The 13,029-nt window shown below is 44.8% G+C and overlaps 1 protein-coding gene across 1 annotated transcript; it reads right to left on the reverse strand.

Annotated features, from left to right (window-relative positions):
* Window positions 1-2,054: 2,054 nt before the first annotated feature.
* Window positions 2,055-12,725, reverse strand: GGCT (gamma-glutamylcyclotransferase). Its single transcript, XM_032707722.1, has 4 exons — window positions 12,521-12,725; window positions 8,754-8,899; window positions 5,436-5,571; window positions 2,055-3,518 (listed from the first exon to the last, which is right to left on the reverse strand). The coding sequence occupies exons 1-4, from the start codon at window positions 12,659-12,661 to the stop codon at window positions 3,369-3,371; spliced, it is 573 nt and encodes a 190-aa protein (XP_032563613.1). The 5' UTR covers window positions 12,662-12,725; the 3' UTR covers window positions 2,055-3,368.
* Between the last annotated feature and the right edge of the window lie 304 nt (window positions 12,726-13,029).

A 13,029-nucleotide genomic window follows, 5' to 3' on the forward strand; every position in this document is an offset into this window, starting at 1 on the left:
TTATTCTATTTCTGTGAGTTAAAGCACACTCATCATACCCTAGTTCACAATCTCTGTGTAACTATCATCACTGATGCTACACGTCAATAAATGGCCCTGGGAGCCATATGTTAACATCACGTTAGTGTAAATCCATTACAGTTCGTGTGATCTTGCATTGCTCTGGGGTCACAGAGATCAGCCTCTTTCAACGGGTTTTTTCCTCCCTCCCCTCTCTCTCTTCTCTGACTGTAGCATAAGCTTTAGTAGCCATTCCTAGGTATTTGAAGAGCAACAGATATAAAAGAAGAAATTCTTGCTGCCTCCACCTGGTAAAATGACAAGCTCTTCTCTAAAAGGCACAGGCTTTGACAGAAATATTCGTATCCCTCACAGGTTTTGTTACTACATATTGTAACAGATTACTTTGTATAGAAACAGAACTTTATATACAGTGCTTGGATGCTTTAACAAGCCCCTGCCAAAGAGATTTTATGTGGTTTCCTGATAACTCCTTTCTGGTGTGAAAATTTCAATAAATAATGAGAAGCCACCACTAAAAAGGAAAGAAATTTTCTCTAACCAGAGAACTCTTGGTTTTGGTTTTTTTTTTTTAAGAGATAGAGGAGGAAGGGGCAACTCACTGGTGTCTATAAAAGTGGAACCGCTTTTCTACTGTTACTTACTATTTTCACATTCAACCAGCAGTGAATTCTACCACGAAAGTTGCAACTGATGGAATCACGGCATTGATGGAATCATGGCCATGCCACGGTCTCCCCGCAGCCAAGGGGCACCTCCCTGTCCATTTGAATCGCTCCCTCCTCCCTCAAAGCACTGGGGCCTAAACGACTCCCGCGTGAGTCAGCGCATGGATTCGGGGAAGTAAATGGCTTACTTTACCCAATTACCGTCACTCACGGGGAAAGCGAGGCGGCGCAAGGGCGGGAGGATCCCACCTCCTCCGCCCGTGGGATCTCGCCACCCTTCCCCAACAGCCGTCAGGAACACCACATCCCCGCCAGCCTCTGGAACACCATTTATTCCTGGTAGCGCTGCTGGGTTTTTTTTTACGAAGGCGTCGTCCCCCTGGCCCAGTTGCTGCGGGCGCTGCTCCTCGTCCCCCTCCCCACTCCCTGTGAAACACTGCCTGCCGCCTCCTCCCCGCCGCGGGAGGAACCGTCCGGAGGAAACGGAAAGGATCCCTGAAGTTTCCAGTTCAGAAGCGGGAGCCGTCGGGGCGCAGCCCTTTCCCTCCCACCTCGCAAGCCTTTCACGCGTTAACGCAATCTCTGGTTTACAGAAAGCAGAAAGTTGGGCTCACACCCTCCATCCCTGTCCCGGCACGGCCGCTGACCCGCAGCCCCACGACCCTCCTGCGCCCCCGGCCCTTCCCCGGCACTCACCGCGGCGGAGAAGGGACGGCGGCCAGCCCACGGCTGCTTCCCTGCTTCCCACCACCCCCGCCCCACACACGGTCTCTCCGCCCCGGCGGGAAGCGGCTCCTCCTCGCGCAGGCATGGCCCGAAGGCTTCCCCTTCGCCAACACCTCCCTTCCCTCCGTACGCCCAGAGAAGCGCCAGGAGTCCCTCTGCAGCTCCCACCATTTTCCTCAACAGGAGGCATTAAGTACCTTCTGTCAATCCCCATTCCCCACAAAGAAAACAGAAATAATATTCTGGCACCCTCTTCTTGCAAGGGTGAAGCACACATTTAAAAGTCCAAAAGCTCAAAGGAGCACGGTAAGGGTAAAGCAAAAGAAGTGGTGCTGATGCAGAGGGGTGTGTTCACACAGTTTTGCCCCCCCTACTGACGTTATATCCATTAAAAAAACACAGAAAAGGGAGGCTTCAGTTGCATCTCCACATCACCAGCTTTTACTTATATATGCAACACAGGCTGCCCAGGGAGATCATGGAGTTTCCCTCTCTGAAGACACCTGGGTGCATTTCTGTGTCACCTGCTCTAGGTTACACTGCCGTGGCAGGGGAGTTGGACTAGGCGATCTCCAGAGGTTCCTTCCAACCCTAACAATTCTGTGATATTCTTGAAGCATGCATTGAACAGGCAGGGGAGGGTTTTGGTAATCACAGTTTTATTTACTCAGTTTCAGACTAGACAGTGCTAATACAGAAAGTACCATGTTTTACAGTAGCCATCATGCCCAAATCTGGAAACAGGCATATGACATCAGGGCAGCACCTACACATACCTGGCAGAAGTGTATTTTATACAGAGAAGACACAGTCAGTCTGTTGCTTTATCAATTGTTTATCTAAGCAGTCACATGGTGACAATGACTGTATCTTACATCCCTCTGTATATCAATAGAAAAAAATACACCCTAGAGAAGATAAACCAAAATTCAGTGATTTGACATCTTCCAGGTTGTCAGTTTCTCCTTGTCGCCCATAGACTAACTACAGGGGTTGCCAAGTACCATGAAGATAAGTACCCTGTATCTTACAAAAGCTTTCAGTTTTGCACAAGATTGTCAAAGCTGTAGGGAAAAAAAAAAAAAGCCAAATTCTGTTCATTTGGGGTTTAACAGACAAACAAAACCACAAAACAAATGTGCTAGGACTCACAGGAGACTTTCTGATTTCACTGGACATGAGACCAAGGCCTAGATAGGTACAAAAAGGTCATTTAAGAAAACTTGGAAATATTTAACTAAAATGAATTCTTTATAAATCTGTTGGTTATAGCTAACTAGTTCACCTATGATGACTACTAAACATAGAAAGGAGGAGGCCATGATGCCTTGACCCAGATCCTTTGCTGAATGCTGTCTTCAGGCCTGAGTTTCCTTTTGGACTAACACTTAAACACATGGAGGGAGTTAAAAAAATATTTATTTTCCTTCTTGGTTAACTATATAAACAGGAACTCCACAGCATCAGATAGGCTGGGCTTTAAACCATTAGGAGAAGTAGCAGAGAAAAAGGTTTAGAGTTTTGAGTTTACTTTACACCTAATAAATCTTTGAAATTCTTGATATTTGTGTATACATCATTTAAAAACAAAGGGCCTGATCCTGCAGCCCTTATTACTCAGAAAGTAACAGGTGCCAAAACTCATCAAGATGGCCTTTTTCTTTTTAAAAGGTCAGTAAACAGGACATGAAGCACAAACTTGTGTGCAGCACTGCATGACAATTACAGAAAGATAATTTCTAAATCTGCAAAACCTTCAGCATGTACTCAAGCTATACATACAAAAAGAAGTTACCAATGTCAGCAAGTCTTCAGACTGCAAATTATATCTAATGATTTACCGTAGATGCACAACAAACTCATCTTTTCTTGATAAATAAAGAAACTGCTGATCAGCACAGTGAGGAGAGGTATCTAAATCAAGGTGAATGGCCAAGCAAATGCAGAGGTATTCTATGCAGAATTTATTTTCTCTGCTTTAATAGCAGCTTCAATCTCTTCCATTATTGGCACCGGTCCCGCATAGTTATTAGTTTCAATAGCTTCTAATTTCTCCAGGTAATCAATTGGCAAGCCATTCTGTTTTGCACCCATGCAGATAACCTATAATCGAAAGGGGGGAAAAAAAAAAAGACTTCAGTAATAATGTTAGAAAGACTCCTCCAAACATTTAGTCATATGGAAAGAATGTAACAAGAGAATTACCCCCAAATAACGCTATTTGTACCCAAGGATAGCCAAAAGCTTCTGGGAAACCACTGAACACCTGAACAGTGTGAACAAAATTACTCTGAAAAGGCTTGTACTACCGCTAAGAATCTGAAGTGTTACTAATGTGCACAGGATTCTACAATTAAGCTGTTATTCTGTTATTTCATTCTTTCTTTCAGTGAGGATGAGAACTACTTTTTAAGCCTTTAGCCAGCCTTAGTATCACACATGAGTGAGAAGCAGCATATATTACTGAAGCTATTTTTAAAACTAAGCTGTTCAAATCCATAGTGCAACAGTGAGTACCTAGACAGGTATAGGAGTAACAGAAACAGACACTTAACTTTGTTAGTTTGTTAGATTCCTTAGTTTGTTACTGCAGCTTTCCTGCCACACACAAAATAAACTTAAGTATTGGTGCAGAAGAAAAGATGTGACAGTGAGAGCAAAAGAGGAAGTTGTAGGAACCAGGGCTTGAAGGAGACAGCAGCAAGCTTGCATATAGAAATGAGTATTCTAAATACTCTTTCCTGCATTTAACAGCATGAATTTAAAGGATGAGGTGTCTAGAAAGAATGAATTTTGCCACAAAAAGCACACAACAGAAGACGGATGTAGTTTGGTCACTGTGTGCTGATGCAGTCACCTGTATAAATTTTTAGCTCTCCTGCCTGGTTAACTTAAAAGCTGGGGACAGTAGGGTAAGAACAGAACTAACAACTGATCCTGAGAACAGCAAGAGAGATGTTTAGCTAGATAAAGTTGCCAACAGTGGAAGTCTGCTCTTACAGAGCACCAGTGAGAGCTGCCACACAGCAGCAGACTATGTATTAACCTCCTGAAAATCCCTGAAGATCTGTCTTGCCAAGAGGTGGGTTGGCAGGGAGGAGGTTTGTGGAATAGCAGAGCTTGCTTTCTAAGCAAGTTTCTCTTCAGCAGTCCCACAGCAGCTGGCCTTAGCTATGCTCCTGGAAGCTGATTCATAGGAGCAAGTTTCTCAGTTCAGAGAGGGCGGCACACTTGGAATTTAACAGGCTCAAGCCCGGTTTCTTTGCTTTAGGTAGAAGAAGCCAACATGCTACAGCGATATATATCTACAGTTGCCAGTAGCTGCATCACTCAGACGTGCAGTCATGCCACCCAAGCAGGGCCCACATCAGATCTCACAAGCTAAGCAGGTCAGGCCTGCTGCGTGACTGGATCATGTGTCCCTGTAGAGTAAGTCTATTGCGGAACAGTGCTGAAACACTTCTGCCTCACCAGCCATCAAGTGGGAACCCTGCAGTGCTCTGCAAGGCTGCTGGAGTCCTGCGATATACTGATGATGCATCTGCTAAAAGGCAGCAAGTGGACTCCTGTATTAAATGGTAGCAACTGCTTCACAAGACAGTAAGGATAATCCACGTCCTTGAAACTACAAGCCAGGTGCTGGGTTTTCTCCACAGAAGCTTCCCTCTGTCCTTTTAGTGGAGTACATTAATTTTTCAAACCCAGAGAATTGCTGCATATATGTAAACAACATCCTTCAGAAATCCTTGTGTCAGTCATAACTAATTCACGAGGTAAACAGAGGCTTCATGTAAGGCATAGCTAAGCCAAAAAGCCAAACTGATTTACTAGGCTTTTAAGAGCTAGCAATCTTCTGTGAGCATGACTACAATAGTACATTGCACACCAACTGTTATACCTTTACAGTAGAGTAGTCATGCCTTCCATCCACTGTAAGCAAAGTACTTGTTAAATAGGACAGAAGTACTGCATTATAAATTTCTGTTCATTCTTCCAAAATTACAGTGATGTAACACCTACCTTTTTGTACTGCGGAGAAGGGGGACCACAGACATAGTCCTTCATCTGGTAGCTTCGACAGGTCAGCACCTTTCCTGCTTGAGTGTAGACATTAACTTCTATTGGGACATAAAAACCATCTTCAACTCCCTCTTGCCTGTAAAGGACATATATTCCTTTCATGCCAAGTAACTCATGCATCTTTCAAGCAAAGTGTGCAATTAAACACATGGATTTATTATAATAGAATTTAAGGCAGGACATTGGTCTGTGCTGTTAACAGACAAAGAAAAGCAAATAAAGCAAAACATATTTCAGTACTTTTTGTGCAAACTTGTTTCACATTTGAAGACAAGTTTATAAAGAAGCAGCAGCATTCAATTTTATCATTTCAGGTCTGTAAGAAAGATGACCAGTGGGTCACTTGCAAAGTTAGAGAGAGAATACTTGTAAATTAATTACTCTAGACTGGTAGTCTGAAAGAGAAACACAACCAAAATTAATGAGTCAGGCACATATTATTCATTACCTGCCACTCAGACAAAGAAACAATTGCAAACTATCTTGCCCATTGTGTTACATTTTAATAAGGGGAAATTTGCACAACTCTTGCAATGCACTTTCCAATGAATAATCCAACACACTCTTTAATTTGCACAAGACGTGAACAGCAAAAATGAGATAGGTCAGGGCAAAAAACATGGTTATTTTTTATTAGCAAAATCATGCTGTCTTAGAAAAACAAAAGCAAACTCAAAACCAAGGCTACTTATTGTCCTTAACCATTGGTATTCAGCCACCATTAAAAATCTGAGGAAATAGTAAGAAGTAAACAAGAAGCTTAAGCAAAACAAGACCGACTTTACAGCACAATTACCTTTAGATAGGAGTCATAGCATGGTTTCTAACCCTGCTCGTCAAATATAATTTTGACAATTCATATTTTTTTCAAAGACTTACTACCATTTCAAGTTATTTAACGTACATAACACAGGCCACGTTATGTGAGTAGGTTAAGTGCAAGTAGAGACTGGAAGCTAACTGCAGATTCAAGGCCAACAGACTATAAAATAAGTCACATGGTTGTGTGAGAACAAGAAAACTGTTAAGTAACATCCTAGGACCTATGAGGAATAAATTGGGTCATGATTTAGTCTGTAACTTGTAGATTTGTGAAGTATGGAGGACAAAAAAAAAAAACAAACAAAAAGTAATACTGTCCGTGGGACAGCACCTAAAAGGTATTTGAAGCCAAAGGATTCAGCCATCTAAGCAAAAGGTTCCTCTCCCATATTTGTTTTCTACATGTTACATTGTTTTACTAGTATTTCAATTAGTTACATGCAGCATTAGTTATACATTTCCTCCTCTGCTTCTGGATAACAAAGCATAGACTTCTTTACAGAGATTCGGGGATAAAAAAAAAATTGGGGAGGGGACAATAGTGATTTTTTTTTTTTTCTTGACACATGGCAATTCCAGGAAATAACTTGCTTCAGGACTTAGAAGTATATCTGCTTGCATGCAGCCAGAGAATCTCAAGACCTTCAGCAAGAACACATGCAAGCTCATTTGAGGTGGGTTAGGAGCAAGCCCTAGAAGAACGCTTTGGACTATCACTGTTAAAGCCAACAACACATCCCATTTCCTTCCATTTCCAGTTCACCTCCATGGCATCAGTGAGGCAGCTGGGAAAAAGTAATCTTTAGTGTTAGTGTCCATCCTGCAGCTTTTTGTGATGTTACAGCACTCAACTCTTTAGCATCTTAGCAAGCATTAGAGTTTATCCGCTGTCAAACAAATGCAAGGGATTTGCAATTCTGCAGTATGTCAACTCTAAACAGTATGTAAACACTTCTGGAAATCATAATACTACCCCCATGGAAAAGCAGCAGGCTGCTACTATCAAAAGCAGATGTTGTTGGACAAGATTATCATACTTGTGAAGTTTATGCTTTATGAAAGCATAGTAAATGAGGAGATTTCAGTAAAGATCAGCAGAAAAGGGGTCAGGATGTTAAGTGTTAGTGCAAGCAACAGTGGGGGAACTCAGGAGATCATAAAGCACAGACATGTGAAGCCCTGCCCACCAACTAGATGCTCACCTGCTCTGCTTGGGATTAACACTCCCAGTCAGGACAAGAATGCTGAGACTGCCCATTCTCATAACATGCTAACAGACCTTGCAACAGTTTCTGTATTTCAGGTTCACTGTAGGCAATGAAAAGCACATTGGAACCAAGTTTCATGGCCAGGGTTGTAGGCAGCTGTCTACACAGCACAGCGCAGCCATAACCAAAACTGCAACAGTACCAGAGGCAGGAGAACAGTAATACTGTAGTGCTTTCACTGAGTTTACTATGCCCTGCTTCCTTGTTCTCACTCGCCCAGACTTCTACTGGAATTGACAGTGATGAACTGCTCTGAACAAACTATCCTTGTGTACCAGAAGCATCATACTGTGCAGGCACTTCCCAAAAGCTGCAACAAGCACATGGCACCAGACAAAGTTTTGGAGATTACCTTCTTAGTCCTGCCTGAGACCCTGAAAGAAGTCTTGCTACTCCTTGCTTTGTTTACCCAGGTGGTCCTCCACACTTCAGCCTGGGAACAACTTGCTCAGTTTTGGGAGCCTTAAACTTCTCTCAATTACCAGGCACAGACAGAACATTTTCCACCATGCATTGTAAAGGTGCAGGCAGGCTCTCCCATTCAAAGAGGGAAATAATTACAGCCCAGCTCCCTGCTTAGATCTTCCTCAAGCTCACAGAATTTTGAGTCCTTAGAAGACATGACATGTTAAATAACCTCCTCAAAAGGTCCCTTTGCCTGTATTAAAGATCTCTTTCTCTCCTGCAAAGGCTTGTCCTCATTCCTTCCTTTTTTGCTATAACTGAAGTCTACAGATGTATAGAGATAGAAATTGATGTCAGTCTAAAGGAAGGAAATTCTCCCTAAAGCAATGGGAAAAATGACATAGGACAAATACAGAGTTTAGAGTCATTTAAGGGGCATGAAATTGAGAAGACAGAGTTTGTTGGCTTTTTGTGTTTGTTTTTTTTAAAAAGGGACCTGACCAATATATCAGCTTCAAATCAAGGTCCATAGCTGCTCATTAAAACACCCCTAAGTAGCTTTAGCTTGAAAATAAAGCCATGTTAATCACAGAAGTGGTAGAAGTCAATACACATCATGACAAGTGAAATTCACAGATTAAAATCAAAAGCGTCATCTTGATTCCAACACCAGAGCTTCCACAGAGCTCTTTATCAAAAATTACCTATGACTTTTCAATCGCTATTCAAAGCAGTATAAGACAGCAAAAGTTAAGTCACCTACTTATCCAGCGAACTTAAATTGCAAGTGTTCATTTTCCACACTATTCCCCATACTTCGTCTCCAGGGCTCTGAACAATGGTAGCTGTACCTCCATGCCAGACAGGACTTGTCCTGCCTTGATGATGGCCAAACTCGAGCTTAAAATCCTGCAAATGAAACCAATGCAGAGAATCAATTTTCACTTAAGCTAAGGGCTGTTGGCTACTCTTGACGTGAAAAGGGCAGCTAAAGGACAGTCTACGAACAGTCAGTTGGGGCCACAGAAGGAAGAACGGACAGGCGGGACATGATCCAGCTCCCACCTCATGAGGGGCTGAAGTCAGCTTTTTCCACCTCCCCATGAGAAATGGCAGCCTTGGGACAACGGGAAGAGAGGTTAGGCAGAGAGTACCACTGATAAAAAGACTTAGTCTGCAGAGACCTGCATCAACACCCAAACCTCCTAGTTGTCTGGCCTAAACAGCAACCAACCTCTAGCAGTGAGAAGAAAGTGGAGGCAGCCCTTTCTCAAGAGTAGCACACATACCTAAATTTCCAGTAAACACAGCAGTGCTGAAGAAATGTCAGCTTGACTTTTGTCCAAGCTGGCAGTGACAGGACTGCTGATGTGCTTACCAGAAGGAGGGAACTGTCTACTGCCTTCTTGTTCCCATCAAAAGAAGTGCCTACCTGGTGCCCATTCTTTTGCGGCTTTTGGTGCTCTTATGAGACTTAAATGGTATTATGCAGGATCCAGGAAAATAAGTCTAAAAGATGGTGAGCTCTGGGACTTGTCCTCATGCACTAATAAAATTACTCAATTATAAAATACATCCCTCATCACCCAACTGGAACATTTTTGGGTATTTTTAAGCCAAGGCAAATGCCTCCTTCAATGAGCTTATTCAGGTTTTCGCAGGTAGGAAACATTCTTTTAGAAATCAAGTATCACTTTTTCTTACAAGTATACTTCAATATTATTATATATGCAAGAGAATAATGGATTCTTGCATTTTATGAGTGTAATTTCCTATCTGACTCCATACACTCAGTTTCTTTTCCTACTTATTAGTCAATTTGTAGGTCCTCCCCTAGCAGTAGAGAAGAGGAAAAAAAAATATCAACCCAAATCAAAACCCAGCAAGCTTTAAGGAACGCTACCTGCTTAACTGCAACAACAAAATCTGGCAAAGGCAAAAAGGACTAAGAACAACAACAAAAATAAAAACCAAACCTACGCAGCCCCACAGCTTTGCTTATTTCTCTTGATCACCATGCTTTAAGCTAGGAGATAACTTTGATTTGAAATATACACATGTATATATCAATATTCCCTTTGAGACATATCAGTTTCTTGTTATATATCCTAATAGATATATAAAGGTTGCAAAAAATTGAGCAGTTGGAGGCTTACACAAAGAAGAACAGCACTGATCAGGACACAATCAATTAGTGTGTGTGTGACAATCAGCAGCCTGGCAAAGCCACACTGTTTACTCCATCAATAGAGACATCTTCCTTCCCCATAAAATGTCCCCTATTAAACTAATTTCACTAGGAAGAAGGTTTACTTAGATGCACTAAGTTATTTGCACACAAGTAAATAGTCCAGTCACATCACAGACTGAAGCTACAGATGCGGACAAGTGCATGCAGGGCAGCACCAAGGAAATACTTGGATAGAATCAAATACTCTCACAGCAGTCTAGGTTGGTGGTGGTTTTTTGTTTGTTTGTTTGTTTTTTCCTCACCATGTGGGCAACAGGAGTAGACACTGCTCGGAAGAGAGAAAAAAAAACACACGAGATACTTTCTTGGGTTAAGAGATTGGTCCTTCTTCTAAGTACCAGTGTAAAACCCTTTCTGTGCTTGTTACACATCCCATTTCTTAACAGCTTTTTGCTGAAGATTAAAAAAACTGTAAAAAGTAAAACCAGAGGGAAATTAATTTAATACTTTAGTTTAGCATCCAAAGTACTCTGGTTACAGGCTGATTTTCCTTTTTTTTTAAGGCCATGTAGCACTACCGTAGAGGAATTAATAGGAAGCAGCTCCAACCTTTGTTCACTTCCTCACTCCCAAGCATCAGTGATTTTCCAGCTGGATGCAAGGGATTGAAGCCACCCGGTGTTGGCAGGGAACACAGCAATTGGTCAAAGGCTGGCTAGAGAAACCAGGGCCTGACTGTCTGCTCTGGAACAGCCAACCTGCAGCACGACAAGAGGTGCTAACTGCGTAACCTGGAAATCGACCTGAAAGCCAGGAGGAGAGCTGAAGCTTTCCTTTTTTCAAAGATAAGTGTGTAATACTCCTGCTTTCCTTCTCACTTTCAAGGTCTAATCCGGCAAGGTGCTGGGCTCCTGGCACATTCGGCTCAGTGGTATCTCTAAGTACCACATGCTTTACAGGTGCAGGCCTCACGTGCCAGGCTGACAGTCCCAAGAGATACCAACTATCTGACTGTAGGGAGTTTATTAATGACAAGGTTTCAGAACTTCTTCATACACTCCAACATAGACTATTTCCTGCCAGCTACCCCAAGAGAACCTTCAGGTTATCCTTAAGTGGTATCAATTGATGCTATGCTCCTCCAAGGATCCTTCCAGTTGTACAGGTCTGTGTATCAACAGCTTAATGACCACAAGCTCGTGTTTCCAAGCCTACACTAAAGCCAAGCTGATGCATTAGCATTTAATAACTCAGACTGAGGAGAACTGCCCTATAGTGCATAAGAAGGTGTCAGCTGCAGATGTGCAGTGCTGGATGAAATCATGACATCTCACATGTGCCCGATATATCTCACAAGGGAGGGCTCCTCACCTGTACCCACAGTGGATGACAGGAAGGAGAGATTTTGATTTTTTTTTTTTAACAAAACATCATCCTTTTAAAACTGGCAGAAGCTTTTCCCATAAACCCAGCTGAGCACCTAGAATCACAGAATACTTTGGGTTGGAAGGGACCTTAAAGACCACCCTGCCATGGGGGGGACGGGACACACACAACACCTCCCACTAGATCAGGTTGCTCAGACCCCCATCCAACCTGGCCTTGAACACTGCCAGCAATAGGGCATCCTATCTGGGCAACCTGTGCCAGTGCCTCACCACCCTCACAGCAAAGAATTTCTTCCTGTTTCTTTATGTTACCAGGTCCATAGTGCTTTACACTCAGGGTCATGGCTGGCAGCCTGGAAGGTTAATCCCGGTCAGATAACCCCGCAGCGGTGGGACTATCCCAAACGTTCCTTTGGCTGCAGGCAGCCCTGGCAGCGGGCCCCAGGTGTGTCAGGGGCGATGGGACAGAACCGTTAGGGTAGGAAGGGACCTCTGGAGATCATCCAGTCCAACCCCCCTGCCAAGGCAGGGTCATCTCGAGCAGGTGACATAGGAACGCGTCCAGGTGGGTTTTGAACGTCTCCAGAGAGGCAGACTCCAGGAACTCCCTGGGCATCCTGTTCCGGTGCTCTGCCACCCTCAACGCAAAGTTCTTCCTCATGTGGAGGCGGAATTCCTTGTGTTTTAGCTTACGACCACTGCTCCCCGTCCTGTCGCTGGGCACCACCGAAAAGAGCCCGGCATCACCCTCTCGACCCCCCCGCCTGAGCCGTGCTGGGCTCCCCCTGTACCCGCAGGAGGGACCGGGCGGCTGCAGCACCGGACCCCACGCAGCCGTGGGGGACGCGCAGCTCCAGGGAGACATGCGGGTATCCTCGGGGCATGCGGGCTTCCTCAGCGCCCGCTCCCCGCTCCCACCCGCGGCGCCGCCCCGCCGCCCCCCGCACGCACCTGCAGGCGCGCCAGGGCGCAGAGCGCGGCCGAGGGGTTGCGCAGCACCAGCCGCTCCCGCAGCAGGTTGCTGCCGTACGCGTAGTACAGAAAACAGCTGCTTTCGCCCCCCGGCTCCTCCGCACCGCCGCCCGACTCCATCGGCCCGGCCCAGCGCGGCCCCGCTGCCGCTTTAACACCGCCCTCCCGCCCCGCCTGCCTCGCGGCTTCCGCCGCCGAGCGGGGCCGTGACGCAGGAGCGGCCGGGAACGCCTCGGGAACGCCTCATGCAGGCTTCTGGCGGGGCAGGGACGTGAGCGGGGAGGGTGCCTCTCCTCCATCCAGCCGGGAGCAGGGAAGAGTGGTGCCCCCGCGGCCGCGGCACCGCGGGATGCGGAGCGGGTGCCGTGGAGGCTGCGGGGACTCGGTGTCCTCGTTCGTCAGTCACCAGACTTAGCCGTAACATTTAAGTCTCAGTTTGAACAGCGTGCAAAAGAACAGAAGCTTGAGGAGAAAACTTTCACCTTGTT

Source organism: Chiroxiphia lanceolata, chromosome 1 (assembly GCF_009829145.1).
Source record: "Chiroxiphia lanceolata isolate bChiLan1 chromosome 1, bChiLan1.pri, whole genome shotgun sequence".
Lineage (NCBI taxonomy): Eukaryota > Metazoa > Chordata > Aves > Passeriformes > Pipridae > Chiroxiphia > Chiroxiphia lanceolata.